Source organism: Mauremys reevesii, linkage group 11, assembly GCF_016161935.1.
Source record: "Mauremys reevesii isolate NIE-2019 linkage group 11, ASM1616193v1, whole genome shotgun sequence".
In the NCBI taxonomy this organism is placed as follows: domain Eukaryota; kingdom Metazoa; phylum Chordata; order Testudines; family Geoemydidae; genus Mauremys; species Mauremys reevesii.
In genome coordinates, this window is record NC_052633.1 from 46,757,386 (window position 1) to 46,776,669 (window position 19,284).

At 43.6% G+C, this 19,284-nt stretch overlaps 1 protein-coding gene across 10 annotated transcripts in view; it reads right to left on the minus strand.

The window, feature by feature from the left end:
* The window catches only part of TANC1 (tetratricopeptide repeat, ankyrin repeat and coiled-coil containing 1), a 198,448-nt gene that overhangs the window by 139,689 nt on the left and 39,475 nt on the right, over window positions 1–19,284 (minus strand). For 8 of the 10 annotated variants that reach the window (XM_039494557.1, XM_039494549.1, XM_039494552.1 and 5 more), the window contains one exon: window positions 2,678–2,751. In XM_039494557.1, coding sequence (XP_039350491.1) covers window positions 2,678–2,751 — 74 coding nt within the window. Of the gene's footprint in view, window positions 1–2,677; window positions 2,752–13,351; window positions 13,885–19,284 lie in introns of all 10 variants that reach the window. The other 2 variants (XM_039494556.1, XM_039494553.1) reach the window with 1 other exon arrangement.

Below are 19,284 nucleotides of genomic sequence, written 5' to 3' on the forward strand. Positions count from 1 at the left end.
TGAAGTCCTCTGCTTCATTCATTACACACCTTCCAACTTCTACAACAAATGAAGCAGAGGTGCTGCGGACAAGTGTCATCTTCAGTACACAACCCTGATTCATCCCCAGAGCAGGTCCATCCTGCCCTGTATGACGAAGTAGTCCATGTGGGAAAATGTAGTACACGATCATATAATTAAAGACTGTATTATAATGCATATGCACAAGGAGAACAAATTAGGGTTGCACAGACAACCTTAATTCTGGCACTTCCTAACTTTTGAGTGCTTGACTTTGCAACCTTAATAATGTTCTAGTAACATGGTGGGTTTTTCTTTTGGTTGACAGACATGTAGTAAGGGGCCTACGGTATTTGGAAGCATGTAATACACTTTCAGGCAGCTTGCAGTCTGAAGTGAAGCCTGCTTATCCCCACCATCTGCTAAGGCACAAAGATGATGCCCTTTTCTTCTTCCCGAGACCTGACGGCAGCCAGAATGAATCATTTTGGGTGTTTTCTCTGTTTTCTATTTTTTTAATGAAACTTAGGGTTTGTCTACACATGACACTTGGGAAAGTTAAGGCAAATCAACTAAAAACGAGCGTAAATTATATTCTCCAGAGGATGTTACAGTGAGTTAAAGCCACTTTATTCCTGAACAAGAGCATCCGAAAGGGCTTTAACATGCTTCAATTTACACACATTGATTTCACACCTTTTACAGGGAATTAACTACTTTCCTGAATGTCCCATATAGACATGGCTTAGAATGTAGGTCACCTACCCTATTTTTTCTGGGAGATATTACGGATAGGGCTCTGTGTCTGTCACAGAGGTTGCAGAAGTCACAGATTCCTAGGGTTGCCAGGCATCCAGTTTTCAACCAGAACACCTGGTCGAAAGGGGACCCTGGCGGCTCCAGTCAGCACCGGTCCGTTAGAAGTCCAGTCAGCATCACAGCGGGCCTCAGGCAGGCTCCCTGTCTGCTCTGGCTCTGAGCGACACACAAGAAGTGGCGACATCCTTGAAGCCCCTAGGTGCAGAGGCGGCCAGAGAGGCTCCACATGCTGTCCCTGCCCCAAGCGCTGGCTCCGCAGCTCCCACTGGCCGGGAACCACGGCCAATGGGAACTACCGAGGCAGTGCCTGCAGGTGAGAGCAGCATGCGGAGCCTCCCTGGCTGCCCCTGCACCCAGGGGCCAGAAGAAATGTCGCCGCTTCCAGGAGCTGCCTCAGGTAAGCGCCACCCGTAGCCCGTCCCACACCCTGAGCCACCACCTCCTGTACCCCAACTCCCTCCCAGAGTCCGCACCCCTCTCTCCCTCCCACACTCCAAACCCCTCGGCCCCATCCCGGAGCCTGCCCCCCCAGCTAGAGTCCTCACCCCCTCCCACACTCCAGGCCCCTGCCCCAGCCTGGAGCCTCCTCCCATGCACCGAACCCCTCGGCCCCATTCCAGAGCCCCCTCCTGCACCTCAAACCCCTCATCTCCGGCCCCACCCCAGAGCCTGCACCCACTCATGCACCCCAAACCCCTCATCCCTGGCCCATCCCCAGAGTCTGTACCCCCAACCAGAGCCCTCACCCCCTCCCACACCCCAATCCCATGCTCCAGCCCGTTGAAAAGGAGCAAGTGAGGAGGGTGAGGGATAGCGAGCAACAGAGGGAGGGGGGATGGAGTGGGCAGGGGGTAGGGCTTCGGAGAAGGGGAGGGGCCTTGGGAAGGGGTGTTGGGTTTTCTGCAAACAGAAATTTGGCAACCCTATGTATTCCATGACTCTCCACAAGCTCCGTGACTTCTGCAGCAGCCAGTATGGCTGCCCAAGCAGCTGGCCCTGAGGCCAGCCACATCGGCTGTTGTTGGAGCAGCTTCACAGCCAGCCACTTGGGCAGCCCCGGGGCCAGCCGCACCAGTGCCCCGAAGGGTCCCTGGGGCTAGCTGCACTGGTTGCTGCTCAGGCAGCCCCGGGCAGCTGGCCCCAGGGACCACCTGAGCAGCAGCCAGTGTGGCTGGCCCCGTAGGCTGCCTGAGCAGTGGTTCCAGGGGCGGCGGGAGCAGCCATTGCTCAGTGGCCCCCGTCAGCTGGTGCTGCTAGCCTCAGTGGCCCCCAGCAGCTGGTGCCACTGGCCCCTGGGTCGTCCCCCCACGAAGCACCGCACTCACACCCCGGCCCTCCCCAGAACAGCACACACACACCCCAGCCCCGCAGCTAAGATTTAGTCAAGGGTATTTATAGTACACGTCGTGGACTGGTCACGGGCTGTTAATTTTTGTTTACTGTCCATGACTTTTACTAAAAATACCCATGACTAAATCCTAGCCTTAACTATGGACAACTAGAGAATTAGTGGGTTTATGGCATCGGCTATAATTTACAAAAAATAAAATAAAGCCTTTTTTATGGATTATATCAAAGTACACATTTGGGACATAATATCTCAAACAATATTGAGTTACTTAGAGCGAATGTCTGTAAACCACAGGTATTTATCAATAATTTTTATCTAAAAGAATCTAAGTAATTTTTTTTATCATTAATTTGTCTTGACTCTTAAAATAATTAAACTCTGTTTAAATATACTTGAAGAATTGTAATTTCCTTAAGAAAATATTAAAATTAAAATATCCACTTACGAAAATGTTAAATGCTGAATTCATGAGTTATTATTAGATCTACAGTATAGCAATATTCATACCTGATTCTTTCTTGCTTCCTTTTGCACCTTCTCGGCTCTTTTTTAATACCGCTTTTAACATTTTAATACTGCTCCTGAAGGAAGGAAAAAAAATTTAAATACATCATTAATTATGAAAGTTCACCCAAAAAGAAAATTGCAACAGACGGTAGGAAGATAAAACTAAACACGGAGGTATTCATTTGAAACATGTTGATGGTTTACATTAGTTTTCTATAACCAAGTTACATTGGTCAAACCAAATACTGAAGCTGCAAGGAATGTTTTAATACTTGAACCAAGTGATTAAGGGTTCACTATCTTGTTATAAAGCAAAAACAACATACAGCATTCTCCACATTCCACATATAATTAAGGTTATGAGGCTAAACCTGGATAAGTTACTGTAAGACACTCTAGCAAAAGAATGTCTGCTTCTGACCAGAGTTCATCAAGGAGGAGGAAAATAAATTTAGACAAAACAATACCTACTTGAGGTCGAGTGAAGGTGGCAAAAAAACACTGTTGACAGTAAAACTTATCAGCACCTTCAAATGCTGATATAGAGTAGATAAGTACAATAGAACTTCTATATGGAGCAAATATTTTTACTAACTTAATCCCCCACAACTCATGCCACTAAGAAGCCAATTTATTTGTTTTGCCCCACAATCCTGAGTCATCACTACCAAGACATTTTGTATTAAAAATAAAATTCCAGTTTCTGTTCCTTATCTCCCATTCCACAGTCTAAAAAACCTAATTTTCTGTATCATCAACTTCTGCAGCAGCTAATTAGTTTCAGAAAGTTACAGACTAAGGGCTTGGCTACACTTGCAAGTTACAGCGCTGGTGGAGGCTTTCCAGCGCTGCAATTAGTAACTGTCCACACCTGCAAGGCACATCCAGCGCTGCAACTCCCTGGTTGCAGCGCTGGCTGAACACCTGGTCTGCCTGGGGAATAAGCATTGCAGCGCTGGTGATCCAGCGCTGCTCGTCAAGTGTGGCCACACACCAGCGCTTTAAATGGCCTCCAGGGTATTAGGAGATATCCCAGAATGCTTTTAACTAAATTACTCTCTTTGTTTTGTTATGCAGCCTCTCTTTGTTTTGTTGTGAACGAGCTCTGCGCGGAGCTCCGTTGCCGGGTGCTGCTTATCTAAAAAACAAACAGAGCTCCTGTTTGCTGTGATCAATCTGTACCTGGCTGTAAACAATCAAATGAGAGGCAGGCAGGGAGTGAGTGAAACAGCGGGGAGTCGTGTTGGATGCAGGCTGTTTGCAATTAAGAGTTAAGTCTAAGGGGTTAGAAACATTTTCTGATTTTTTCAAGGCAGGAAGCTAAATACACAGTGTTGGCTCCAAAAATCCACTCTCTCTCGCCCCCCGCTCCCTGTCACACTAGACCCCACTCCACCCCCCTCTTTTGAAAAGCATGTTGCTGCCACTTGAACGCTGGGATAGCTGCCCATAATGCATCACTCCCAACAGCGCTGCAAATGCTGCAAATGTGGCCACACACCAGCGCTGGTAGCTGTGAGTGTGGCCACAGACCAGCGCTGTTCCTGCACAGCTGCACGACCAGCGCTGTAACTCCCAGCGCTGCAACTTTCAAGTGTAGCCAAGCCCTAAGAGAAGAGAAGAAACATTTGAAAGAGAAATTTCTAAACAAATGTTCTAGTTCTCATGGAAATGAATATGAAACAATGAATGAAAGAGAGCACAAGGGTATTACTCTAAGAAGAATGGTCCCTAAACATAACTTTTTCACTAAACTTCCTGAAGTATCAGAGTCCTCAACCTCATTTTAGCTTAAGGATCTTCTATTGGAAAAACACAATTCTACAGGTTTTGTTTTTTCTCTCTCTTTTCTTTTAAGCGTCAAACAAGCATACAGCATGCAACAACACAAAATAAAGTAATTACTAGTATGTACTGTAAGAATTTATTCACCTTGTGCAGTAACAATGTTCCCCAAGATGGGCATCCCTGTGGGTGCTCCACTGTAGATGTGCCTGCATCCATGCTCTGCTGATCAGAGAACTTTGGTAGAACTTTGGTCCATTGGGTCCGCAAATGCGCTGTCTCTCCTCATGCTGTGCCATAAGGCTAGCCAGCGCACACAGACTAACCCACCTCAATTCCTTCTCTACTGCAGAATCATAGCGAGAACTCCGAAGTAAAGGGGAGGAAGGAGGGTAATGAAGCACCCGTAAGGATACACATCTCGAAGAATCATCATTACTGCACATGGTGAGTAACTTCTCCTTCGAGTAGTGTCCCTATTGGTGCTCCTGAGCAGTACCCTCTTGGGAGGGCTGGGACTTCAGAGTCAGGTTAGTCAAAGATGATACTCTCGAGGCCAATGAAAGTCCGAAGGGAAAGACTGCGTTAGTAATAGCCGTGCACCAGGGTGAACCTGAGGAAACGTCTGTAAGTCGGTAGTACTGAAATGGGAAAGAAGCCATCTTGTAAGTCGAGGGCCAAAAACCAGTCTCCCTGTTCCAGTGACGGAATGATCATTGATAAGGTGACCATCCTGAACTTCTGAGCTTGGATGAACTTGAGAGCTCTGAGGTCCAGGATGGGTGTTCAACCTCCCTTCCTTTTGGGTATTAGGAAATAACGAAAGTAGAACCCCTTGACTCGTAGATGTTGAGGTACTGGTTCTTTGGCTCTTCACTACAGGAGGCAGTCTATCTCACACCATAGTAGACTCTTGTGAGAAGAGTCCCCGAAGGACAGGGAAAGGTGTTGTGGAGGGGGTATGAAGGTGAAGTGGATGGAATACCCAGATCTGATGATCTCTAGGACCCATCTGTCCAAGGTTAGCACTCCCAGGTACTGCGGAACGCTGCTGTATGGTGGCCAAATGGGTGCATGGTCACAGATAGTAGTGGGGAGTGGTCTCACGGTACCTTAACCTGCCCATCAAAAGCAGTGTTTAGGGCCAGGTTATTGAGTCAAGGACTGGGAGCTGAAAGGCTTTCCCTTTTTCCGCTGGGGCCAATCGTTCCATTGTGACAGAAACTGGGACAAATAAGGACTCTGTTGGTGTTGAGGGCTAAAACATCTCTTTTGCCCCAGTGTATAGATTCCCAGTGACTTGATAGTGGCCCTGAAATCCTTCAAGGAATGGAGAGAGATGTCGGTCTTCTCGGAAAAGAGCTTCACACCCTCAAAGGGAAGGTCCTCCACCATGGTCTGCACCTCCTTCAGGAAACCCGAGAGATGCAGCCACGATGCCCATCTCATCACCACAGCCATGGAGATGGTCCTGGCAGCTGTGTCAGTGGCATCAAGGGCCAACTGCAAAGATGTTTTTGCCACCAGTTGCTCCTCCTGGATGATGGCCTTGAAGGAATCCTGAGAGATCTCTGGCAGCTTATCAATAAAGTAGTGTAATTTATTATAATTTGTATAGCTGTACTTTGCCGTGAGCACCTAATAGTTGGCAATTCAAAATTGTAAGGTGGCAAAGGAATACGCCTTCCTACCAAAGACATCAAGTGTCTCATGTTGACCTGACTGACATAGTCAATTTAATTTTGGGTTTTGTTTTTTTTTAAATATTTCATGGGGAATGAAAGGTTGAGATCACCACTAGATATGCCCTCAACAAGCTAAGCATAAGGCACAACAACTGAAGATGCGGTGAATACTCCTGGTTACAAGCCAGCATTGGCTGAACTCCGTAGGCCAATGACCAGATTGAAAACTGGGCCTATTTTGCAAAATACACCATCCAGATAGAGGGTTTCCTATTAGTAAGTAGAACCTGTTGAACAGCCGCCAAACATTACTCTTCGTCCTCATTCAACCACAGAGCAGCCACATCGTGAGATGCAGGGACGTTGAGGAAGAACTGGATAGCATAACCCAATTTGACAGTGCTGTTGATAGTAACTGAGCACCAAACATTTAGAAAGCAAGCTAGCCTGTCTCCAAATGGGGGGGGAGGGTGGAGGAAAGAGAGAAGAGAAACAGGATAATGGAAGTCACAACTGGACTGCTGCCCTGACAAACAAGTCAAAAACAGACACTTTATGGCATTGGAAGACGGTGTGTTGACTGGCCAAACCCACAACCTGAATGCTTCCACCTCTGGAACCTATACCCCTTCCTGGGGTAGTCCCGCTGTCTCTGAGGAGGGAACAATTGCCCAAAGGGGCATTGCAGGCAGTATTGCTGCAGCTGACCTCTGGCATCTTTGCACTGCCAGCGTACACCCCCAAGGCCCTTTTTGTTGGTTTTGTCCAAAAAGAGGATCCAACTATCAAAGGGCATGTCCTCTATAGGGAGCAATGCCTGAATTTTGCAGCCAGGATGCCCTGCTCATGGTCACCACCAAGGCCATCATTCTGGTTGAAGCACGTGTTATGTCTAGCATAGCCACCCAGGAGCCTTTGGCAATAAATGATTGAAATTCCTCCCTGGAGGTTTCAGGCAGCTGGTCTGTAAATTTAGACAGACGTCTAATTTACAAAATCGTATTTGGACAACAGTGCCTGCTGGTTTGCAATCCCCATTTGCAGGTAAGAGGTGGTACAAATCTTTCTACCCATTAAGTCCATCCTTTAAGAGGTCTTTTCCTTAGGAGTGGACTTCAATCTGCCCTGTCAAGCTCTGTCATTTATGGCAGTTAAGATGAGTGAATTAGGAGCTAGGTGGAACCCCTCAGATCGCTTCATCAGGACAAAGTAGTATTTCTCCAAACACTTTGTCATGGGTGGCACTGAAGCCGGTGTGCTCCAATTAACCTTTGCAGACTCCAGGAATGCCTCACTGAGGAGGAGAGGCCACTCTCCTGAGCGAAGATGGCTGCAGGATGTCCAACAACTTATGGGTATTCTCCTGCAGGAGCTCCATCTGGATGTCCAGGGAAGCAGCCATGCACTGCAAAAGGTCCTGGTAGGCCTTGAAGTCCTCAGGCACAAAAGGGGAGGAAGAGCGAGACACACCCGAGTCGCCCGGGGATGAGGAAGAGGCAGTTAACTGTGGCAATGATGGGTCCCCTTCCTGAACAGGCAGACATGGACGGGGCAATTCTAAAGGCTTCCCGAGGTGAGGAGGGGGAACAACTGGCACCTGAAATTGTGGCAGGCTAACAGCCCCAGCCACTGATATGACTGGTTATCTTGTCTTAGAGTTGAATAAGTACGACCTCTGCAATCAAGGAGTATCTCATAAGTTCCATGGGGGCAGCTGGACATAAGGGTAAGGCCTTGGTGGTCAGTAGGCACCAGGCCACAGGCCCCCATCCTTACTGCAGGATGACTGCAGATCTCGGTACCCATGCTGCTCCAGGAAAAGTCCCAGGTGTAGGCCAGGAAATGGAGAGTGGGAGAATGATGCTGCCCTGGATGCCAAGAAGTCTTGAGATTCTGGGGATAAAGGTGGAGCCAGCCTCGATGGTGCAAGCAACCAGTCAGACTCATCCATCATCCAAAGCAAGGGAGAGATCGGTGTTAACTGCTGAAACAGGGCTACCCTCATCTGGCCCAGGGTAGCCCTCAACTGTCTCCAGTGCTAGAACTGGTGTTGGTACTAAAGCTAGTGGCAGTACCGAAACAGCCAACAGTACCGAGGTGGGGAGCAGGTAATGCTGCCATGGTAACATCAGCAGAGTGGAATGCAGTGATGCTGAGGAGTTTCCCAGTGCCAAGGAGGTCCCTTGTGCCAAACCCAGCACCAGACTCACTTGCATGGTCTGCAGTAAAGGAACAGCGAGCTGCAGTGCCACCAGACCCAAAGGTTCAGTGGCCTGTCCAGGCAGCAAGGTTGTGGATGCCATAGCCCTGGCGAAGTCCTGGACCAAAGGAGACCTCTGGAAGTCTGCCGCCACATGATATGCTGTCAACATGGACACAGTTGGTGCTGGCATCACCTTTGTCAGTACCAGATCCAACAGACACTCCAAGGCCACAGCCTGAGTTGACGGTACAGAGCCTCTCACATCCCTACATGGTATCAGGGAGCAGTTGGAAGGACATGCTTCATCCCACATGCCAGCAGCAGCTGTACTCTTCCTGGAGGAGGAATAAAAGACTCCACAAGGACTGGAGCGGTTTTATGAGACCTTTTCTTCGGCACACTCAAAGGAGAGCAATTTCTTTCAGGCAGCACCACTCACCGAGATCAAGGGCAACCTATGACCGAAGTAGGCCTTGGTAACGAAGCAGGCCTCATGGCGAAGGTCTCTAGCCACCTGAGTCAATTTTGTGAATGATTCACAGATCAAACACCACTCTTTGATGTGAGCCTCGTCTAAGCAGATCCAACACCTTGTGAGAGAGTCATCGTTGAGGATCGCCTCCCACCTGACAGACAACATTTGAACCCTGGTGAGGGCATCACCAAGGGAAAACTAACTAACACGAATACTAGGGTATTACTAACTATATTCAACTAGAACAACAAAGTCCAAGGATTCTGAGGAACTGTTAGGTTAAGAACCACAGAGCTCCAGCCACAGGTGATAAGAAAGAACTGAGGGGGGTCGGGGCAGCATCACCTCATATAGCCAGGTGAGGGGCTACAGCCACAAGGCACAAGCACTACACCTCTATAGATACTGCTAGACAAAATTCTCTGGCTCTGGTCCACTGGATATGCAAACAGTTAAGTTGAATATACAGCTGCATCTACTCAAAGAAGAACTTCACTGGCCTTTTACAAGTCCGACATAAATAAAATTGAGGGAAAAACTGGACTCAGCTGAAATTCAAATGGCAAAGAGAAGACCACTAATAAGAACTAGAATGGATTTTAAATATTGTTGAAAGAAGTCTAGAACTTCTTGAAAACTAACAATGTTGCAGCTATATCAGGATTTTGGATTTCGATACGGGAAGCAGGGGGAAGCTGTTATAAAATTATATATAAAGTTTTATACCATTGGTTTTAAACAGAGACAGACCCCTCTTTATCCTGAGCACTCAACACATCTGTCTGTGTAGAGAAGGCCAGATTGGGAGAAATACGTTTGTAACTCCCTCTCATATGACTGAGACACAATTTTGTAAACAAACAAACCAGAAGTGTTATATTCTCCCCAGACTTGACCCCTACAATTATAGGCAAGAAATATTAAAATGGTTAAAAAACTAGTCTTCAGATTAAAATTCTGTGCCTGCATCAGTTCTATATCTAGCAAAACTGAAGGAACTCCTACAGCACAGACGCTTTTTCTGGGAAATGGAGGTAGTGCACTAGGAAAAAAATTACAAGACTGAAACTGGGGCTCAACTGCCATCCTCCTGTGTGGTCCTTATAGGCTTTGTACTTAAACAGACGCTACAGGAGATAGTGCTAGGGAACACCTAAACAGAGTAATTACAGTGCCCGACTCCAGTCACCACATAGTGCTGCAGCAGTAACAATTCAATTCTCCATCCATAACCTCCTCCTTTCTCAGTTCTTCCACCTGTACAACGGAGCAGAAGAGAAGATGATCTTCTCTGCAGAAACCTCAGAAATGAGTGATAGTAGCAGCAGCTCCTCACAGCCCCAAACTTCTGGGAAATTATTGCTAAGAGGAGGAGGAAGGATGAGAGTGGAAGCACGGAGAAGACAGCATGAAACTGGGGAAGAAGGAAGGGAAATAGTGTAGAGGTGATACAACCATCCTCCCCCCGCCCCCGCCCCCAGGAAATGTGGAATGGGTGCAACTTCAGGAAAAGACAGCACTCATCAATCAAGTATGTAGCTGTAAAGGAGAAAGGAAGAGCCATGACTTTGCATTAAATATGTCAAAGAACTACTTAGATTTTGGACTATAAACCTACTATCGTAAAAAGCTTACTTCACGGTATATATAAAAACCCACCTACATTAGATTCAATATACTTGACCATTTGTATTTTCTTCCCTCAGAAAAGAATACATTACCACCATCACAAGATGAACATAGTAAGGTGTTCATTTTAAGTGAAGACATTAAACACAGAAGTTACTCAACAGATTGTGAGACCAGTGCCAACAAATCAGGAAATTGGGATGCATCTTAGGCCTCGTGAAGGAAAAAAGGTACTTTAAAAAGTATACATTTTAGCCAATATGTTTTAATTAGGGCTGTCAAGCGATTAAACAAATTAATCGTGATTAATCACGCTGTGAAACAAGTTAATCACGCTGTTAAACAATAACAGAATACCATTTATATAAATATTTTTGGATGTTTGCCACATTTTCAAATACTTGTATATTGATTTCAATTACAACACAGAATACAAAATGTACAGTGCTCACTTTATATTTATTTTTATTACAAATATTTGCACTGTAAAAAACAAAAAACTGTAAAAGTTTGACAAATGGTGAACAATTAATCTGCCTTCTATGCAGTATCCTAATTCTGAACGTGACAAACAAATAACCAGAAGGTTGTGCAGGCCCAAAGTAGAGAGAGATGTCTTGAGCTTCAGAGGAAAAGGTGAGTGAAGCCTGAAACCTCTCCGTCAGCCGCTGCGCTGCACCAGACAGCATGGCTAGAAGAGGACTTGGCCCCGCCCCTTCTCTTCAGGCTCTGGCTCCGCCCCCTCCACTCCCCACCTGGGCTGGCTGCAGGGGGGCACTCGACTCTTCATGCCCCTCCAACGAATTACCTATGGACCTTTGATTAGTAAATGTCTGGCACATTTTTTCAGCCCTGCATTAGAGGCTAGTTTTATTTGTACACTTTAATCTTGAGACAGCTCAATTTATTTGTAAAACCAAAGATGTAAGTTAAATTCCCAGTGGTGTATGCCTACGGCAGTAATTTTGAAATGTTACAGCACAAGTACCACCAGCACTTATAGGAGATGTGATCCCCTAATAGGAATCTCCTTTGCTGGGGGTGGGGAAAAATCATTCAACAATACTTGGAAATGGAAGTTTATTTTAAAAGGTTGAATAATTTGCAGAGTTCTGCTATATGGATACATGCATGATGTCTAGCATTTTAAACTTTGTATGACTATATATGTTTAGGAAAAGAAATTGTACATCAAATGCTCACAGAACACTGCACAAATGCAATATATTAAACTGATTTCTTGCTATAGAAGTCATCTTGTTTTCTGGACAATGTTTCTAAAGATAGGAAACATCAGGAGGCAGCAATTCCTAAAAGTAGATAAATTTAGGAGAGGGGAACTTTTTTGTTAAGAAGTTAGACAAATCTACTGGAGACCTGATGTAGGTTCAGATTTATGATAACCGGGGGGAGGGGGGCAGAAAAGGAGGTAAACAATAAAACAACAAATATCAGGCTTCTACACTGACAGCTCACCCTAGGCAGAAGCAGCTTCAAAACTTGGGTTTCTGTTTCTAAGAAACACTGCTTTTGCACGAATTCGTGTTATATCGGGTCACGTTATATCAGGATAGAGGTACATTTCTCTCCTCTCTTTCATCAGAGACAATGTTGGAATCTACACTAATGAATAACTCACTGTGTGGTATTTTAGATTAGAATACAAACACGTATCCTTTTCCTCTTCCTGAAACAGAATAAAATTCACATTTTTGAGTTACAAAAACACTTTGTTCATGTGCTGCCATTAACATGTGTAAATTCTACAAATTAAGTGTATGTTTTAGTACTACATAAACACAGCTCTATTTCTTTCCTTGTACTCCTGGCATATATCCCTACCTAGATTTCACACAAATCCAAGACTCCAAAGCCAAAACTCTCATAAAAGTTTTCATGTGTTGCCTTGTAATGTCATCTTAAGATTTCTATAAAAGGACGCATGCTAAAAAAAAATAAGAAAAATATTTTGGATAATTATACATTTAAAAAAATGTATATAATAGTGTAACAATATAGATTATGGCATTTGGAAAGAGTGCAGCACAAACTGGTTAAACTGGTTATACATACTTCCACAAATTCCTAACTAAGGAACATCTGCTACAAGGCAAGTGTTTTCTAAAAGACAAGATATCATGTAGCTCATCCACATAGAATACAGAGTTTTATACTATAGGCAATCTAGTTATCTAGTGCTAGTAGAATAATAATAATCCCTTGTATGTTGGATAAATTGAAAATTGTTGAATTCATACTCATGAATAATTATAGTTTAGAAAATTTCATCAAAATGCACCATATTCCATCTTTTGTACTGAATGTTATACATAGTTTTGGAACTACACCTCTACCCCGATATAACGCTGTCCTCAGGAGTCAAAAAAATCTTACCGTGTTATAGGAGAAACCGCATTATATCGAACTTGCTTTGATCCACCAGAGCACGCAGCCCCGCCCCCCCGGAGCACTGCTTTTGCACGAATTCGTGTTATATCGGGTCACATTATATCAGGATAGAGGTACATTTCTCTCCTCTCTTTCATCAGACACTAATGAATAACTCACTGTGTGGTATTTTAGATTAGAATACAAATATGCTGAGAGATGTTTCCTTTTGTTTCTTTAAAGAGGATATTTATAGCACTTCTCAGAAGCAATACTGTATAAATATAGGTCATTAGGGTTCTCTCCGTCATTTCAAGTTTTGTTATATTGCAGATTCCTCAAAGCCATCTCAGGTGTTATCCTGGTTTTAACTTTTAAAACACTAAAAAAATTACTAAAAATTCATCTAGTCAATTTCCATAGGGTGGCAGCTCCTTTCTTCTGTCATTATTATTCATACACACACAATACAAAAGTATATAGACAGTTTCTCCCATATATACCCTCACCTGTAATGCCTCTGCTGGCAACCACAGTGAAACTCTCGCCTGTTAGTTGTTTTCTGTGATCCAGTTGTGCCAATGCAGGCCAGAGGACATCAAGCCACTCAGTCAGTGAAGGATCAGTAATTTCACACCTGTGTGTCCTTCAAGCATTTCCCAGCAGCCCCTCTCCAGATGATGACTTCCACATTTGAACAATTAATATGAAAACTAGACTACCACAGGGACCTGCTTGCACTGTTAATAACTAGTTCCTTTGAACCAGTATTTAAAATGGTGTAAGCGCTCACATAGGCAGGACAAAACCTTTGTTGCCATTATTTCAGAGAGCAACAAAATCCTAGTGCAGGCAGGTGTACTGATGCCCCAAGAAGAGTGAGACCTAATTCAAAAGGACTTGCTTGACACTTGCATCCTTTTAACTATATCACATCTGGGATTGGGAGTAGGCATCCTGCCCTGTAACAGACGAAAAGCATCCTCTCTCTCTCAAGTCAAATGTGGCCTGCCAAGTCTTCCTGTGTGGTCCACCAGCTCACCTTAAAAAAAAGTTTATAATTAAATTCATGAACAGTGAAGTGCTGCGGATCATTTTTAATTACTTCCTTAGTAAGTAACTTAATGGCAGTGCTTAATTTGTAATGAAAGAGGTGCCAGTGCTCAGCCCCAGCAAGCCCTGGCTCAAATTAAGCACTGGCTGGGCAGCCGGAGAGCAGCAGCTCCTGGCTAGGTGCCCAGCTCTGAAGACAGAGCTGCCACCAGCAGCAGTGAAGATGTAAGGGTGGCATGGTATGGTGTACTACCACCCTTACTTCTGCACTGCTGCTGGCAGCGGCACTGCTTTCAGAGTTGGGCAGCCAGAGATCGGCAGCTGCTGGCTGGGAGCCCAGAGGTGCCAGGGCTATGAACTTTCAAGCCTAGAGGTGCAAGAGCTCAGCCCCAGCAAGCTCTGGCACAAATTAAGCACTGCTTACTGGATCTTAAGTCCTCGTGATAGCATTGGCTATGATTGAGCTAGGACATCACCCATTTGTTCATCTGCGATGGAAATTGAGCCAAAAATTAATGTGAATGGGACTAAACATTGCAAAGTCAACAGCAAAAACGAAGCTTTAAACCCAAACTGGACAGCAGATTTTCTTATTATGCCACCTCATTTAAATGCAACACCTTTGTGTTTAAGGTATCCGTCTGTAAGGTCGTCAATGTGAGGCAACACTTTGAATCAAAGCAGAGTAACTTTAACGCGGCCTATCATCCTGGCAGTGTTGCAAGACGTGACAAAACTGAAAATCTGAAGTTTTCATATCAAAACTCAAAATGTCATTCTCACAACATCAGCAACTGTATAGGAAAAAGCAACAGCTGCTTCTCTTTGGATACTGTTGGTACTAGCTAAAAAGAAATAGCCTTTCCTGGATGCCAAGCTTGTGAAGGAGTGCAAGTTGGAAATGCTGGAGGAGCTTTTTGCCAGAGATGAAAAACAAAGATGACACTGTGAACCGTGCGAAGCAAGTTTCCATCTGATTCGATAGCAGTGCAAAGTTTGGAGGTAATTTACGAGGATTGTTTATCAGCACTGCTTTTTTATTTGAAAAATGCTAAATACATGTCTCTTGCAGTGGACAAATAAAGTGATTTAAGCGACACTACCCAGCTATCACTGTTTGTTAGATTTTATGATGGTGAAATTTTTCAAGGAAGAATTTTTGGGCTTAATACCATTAAAAAAAAAAAGGAGAGATCATTTTTGAAAAGTTAAAAGGCTTTTTTGAAAAAGAAAAAAAAGGTTTAGATCTGCAGAAAGTAAACTTGCTTGTTACAGACAGAGATCCATCCATGATTGAGAGCTTTGCTTCCTGTTTGGCAGCAATACACCCTTCATTCAATATATATCACTGCATCATTCACCAGACTGTCTTGTGTGGTAAATTGTCTGGGGACTAACAATGGGTACTGTGATGAGATTAGTGAACGCTTAACTTCTAGATCGCAACTTCGTCTTTTTAAAGCTCTTTTACAAGACATTTCAACCAAAAACAGTGAACTCTTGCAGCACAGTGACATTCGCTGGTTAAGTAGGGGGCGTGTGTTATAGAGGTTGTGCATGCTTCTAAAAGAAATAATAGAATTTCTTTCAAACCGAAAGACCAATAAGGCTTGCGAGTTCCTGGAATTTATTAATGATATCCCGTCTATGTCACAGGTAGCTTTTCTGTGCAATTACTGGTCACTTGAATTCCCTCAACTTACAGCTCCCAGGCCGTGCAAGCAACGTTGTGGATCTGTTTGAAAAAGTGCATGCCTTTCAAAGGAATCTTGAAATCTTTCAGACAGACTTAACAGGAAAGATGTTGCACTTTCCCACACCACGTGTTGTCGTTACACATTAAACTTCTATGAAAACGAAGCAAGAATTCCTAAACAATCTGATCAAAAATTCTAAAATGCGATTTGAGAATTTTAAAATTCCAAAGGATTCACTTTTGTTTGTTCGTGATCCGTTTGCTGTCTCTGCTGATGGACTTTGCCCTTCTGAAGCAAAGGACATTTTTTATTCAATTGATGAAGGTCCTTTCACTTAGAAAATTATAAGGCTCCAGAGCTCAGATGCCTTGAAGGCAAAATTCAGAGAAGTGGGACTGTGTGTTTTCTGGACTCAATATGCTGACCAGTTTCAGAATAGCCAGAATCTAGCCATCTATCTTTTAACGATATTTGGATCAATGTCTCTCTGAGAATCTGGGTTTTCTACCATGAACATTATAAAACAAAACAACAACAAAAACAATACTGCTATCACCTGACAGATGAGCATCTTCACACCTGTCTGTGTATGTGCCTTGCCCTGACCTCTTACAAATCACTCTTCAAAAAACTTGCCAGAAATCATCAATGTCACCTCCCCCATTAGATATTGTCACAAATACAGGTAATAATGTTGATTTATAAACTTGGTTAAAAGACAAACACTAATACTTACATTGCAATAAAGGTCTTTATTGGCAGCTGACTTTTTTTTTTGTCTTGTCTTGTCAGCCTTCTATGCAAATGGCCCACCTCATGTCATAAAATTCTCAAATCAACCCACAGGTCGATCTAATTGACTATCACTGATGTAGAGTTTAGACTTCTTTCTGCCCACCTAAAAGGACAGGACCATTCTTTTCTTTGTGTGCCACTATTTACAGAAGCCGCAACTGTTCAACACAAAGGTGTTGGTTTCTGGCAGTCACATGCCATGCTAAAGACAGCTAGCATCACCACCCTCTATAACACGTTTGTGTGTCAGTTCTTCCTGCAACACCATATCATCTGCGCTATGCAGGTGACCCTGTGAACTCTCCAGCTAGCATTTGGAGTTTGATGCATTCTTCCCAGATCCCATAGTACATTCAAGGGATTTCACCTGCTTGGCTGTTGCAAGATTAAGACTTCCAGTCAGTTCACAGATCTGATAGTTTTATCTCCAAGGATTGTGGGATAGGGGTCATGCCAAAGTCTAATGAACTAGGTCTTGGAAAGATACTGGGGTATGTCTACACTGCAAAACAAAAACACCACACAACAGCGAGTCTCAGAGCCTGAGTCAACTGACTCAGGTCACAGGGCGAAAGACAGCAATGCAGATGTTCCTGCTCAGGCTGGAGCCCAGGCTCTGAGATTCACTGTTGTCTCCAGGGTTGAGCTTCAACTGGGTTCAAACTGACTACCACATGGTGAGGTGTTTTTAGGGGGTAGGGGAGCAGATCAGGGGGGGGTGTTGGTTTTTTTTTGGGGGGGGGGGTAGTGTAGTACCCTAGGGGATGTTTAAGTGCATCCCTAGTTTAGGTGGATGATTTAGTCCTTGTTTGAATTCCATGTGAACAGTTAATATCCTGTTATCTGTTCCATGGAATCAAGTACTTCACCCATCAGAGTTGGTTACCCTCTCCCCTCTGTGGACTGAATCTGTTTCAGGCACGGAACCTCTGAAGTTCTTCTTTGGTGATCACAGCTCATAGAGACTGGACAAGCCAGTTATCTTAAGTAGGAGACTAGAGATCTTTGCTCTGATTGCTGCTACCATTATGACAAAGATTAATAAGAGGTGGGGGGAAAATTATGATTTATCTGGGTAATGGAGCACATGCTATTTCATCTGCCTGAATTTTCCCCTTCCAGGCTTAAGCCACTCTAGAAAAATGTAAAAGTAGCTAGCATTCATGGCAAGCTAAGTGGTCACTAACTTATTTTTGTGCCTCAGATTTTACTTATTTTTGTGGTCTAATAAATCTTTAGGCAAGACACTGGAGTCCAGGGGATGAGAGGAGAATTTAGCACAGGCTGTAACTGTGAAGTGAAGCCTTGGGAGTTTCAACCACAAGGAATTATCCTCTGTGGTTACCTTTTAAGTCTTTCCAACATTTAGCCAAAGTCAGCTTAGCATTTGGGGATTCCCAACAGAATCACGCCATCTTGTGAACAAGAATATGAATCAATATCATTTTTCAGGAAAGAAAACATTCCCTTTACATCGAGAAGTACTGGAGAGCTGCTTAATGAGAGTCTGCCAGTTCACAAACACATTTTTAATAGAACTTTCTCACATTCTTAGACAGTAGCATCCTGAATGGAGCATCTATTTTCTCTTCCAGCACCTCATAAGAGTACACACCTAAGTGATATTTTGCAAAAATGCTCTCCTCCTCCAGATTAGCTCAGTCAGTGTAAACTGGCCTGAACCACAAAGATCAGGACTGCTTGGATCCAGGGCTTTGGTTCTGGACAGCTTCTAGTTTAAACCAGGATATTCTGAGTTGAAGTTTCAACTTTGTCCACATATTAGATTAATTATTGCAAGACATAGCACAAAATTGCTCCAACTCCACTATGGCACAATGGAGGTATTGAGGTGGATGGAACGACAGGCTAATGTTAGGGAGTCTGATAACAAGGTTCCTTAGATGAAAAGTCAATTGTAAAGAAGTTCTGCATTATCTGAGCCTATTACAAACTGCCTTTTTTTTTGGGGGGGGGGGGGGGCGGGAGGAGGCGCTAATATTACAAATTCACATCCTATCTAGCCTGGAAGACTGTATGATGACTGAAAGAAAAGGGAAAAAAAGAACTAGTGAGAAGATACCACCACAAAAGCTGAGAGAGTAAAGATTCATATACTGTGATGGTAAGGAATTGTTTAATGAGAGTGTTTTAATTAAACACTTATGTGATGCTTCTGGTTATGGTCAATTAATGGGTTTTAATCTTTTTTTAAAAAAAAAGTAACCCAACCCTTTACCCTTTCATGTCTTCTTTATTCATTGTGAAGCTGCAAATTTTTCAAAAAAGTATACCCCAACTACATTTTAAAAAAAATCCTTTGCAGGTCACCATTAATTCTTAAAGTTATGTAAAATGCCAATAAAGGACTAGAGCTTCTTGACAATGACAATGTTTATAGGAACATTTTCAAGTATGCTAGCTTATACATTATTTTGAATATTCAGCATGTAGAAACTACTCTCAAGCACGTAGAAAAAGATGGTCCCATTGCACCAGTTGATATCTATTCCACAGAAGAATATTAGAAATAAAACCCATATAGAAAGTTACTATAGATCATCTATTTTTCTAAACATGAGGAGCTCCCTTTCTAAAATAAAGGTATATCAATATACACAAAAGACATTTGTTTGTTTTTGAGGGAGGGCTGGTCTAAAATGGTATATCAACTAATACAAAAAATAGATAGATTGTACCTTCCACATTCTGGGGGAGTCTTAAAAACCTAGACTAACATTTTAGTATGAGAAAAATACACCAGTAATTAAATGTGGGACTCTGATAAATTCTGTGTCTACTGAATGTCACTTGCTCATATGATTTATAAATCTATGCGGGAGCACCCAGGATATTGCTGTGCCTAATTCGGCTCCTTCTGAAGTCAATGCAGAGCT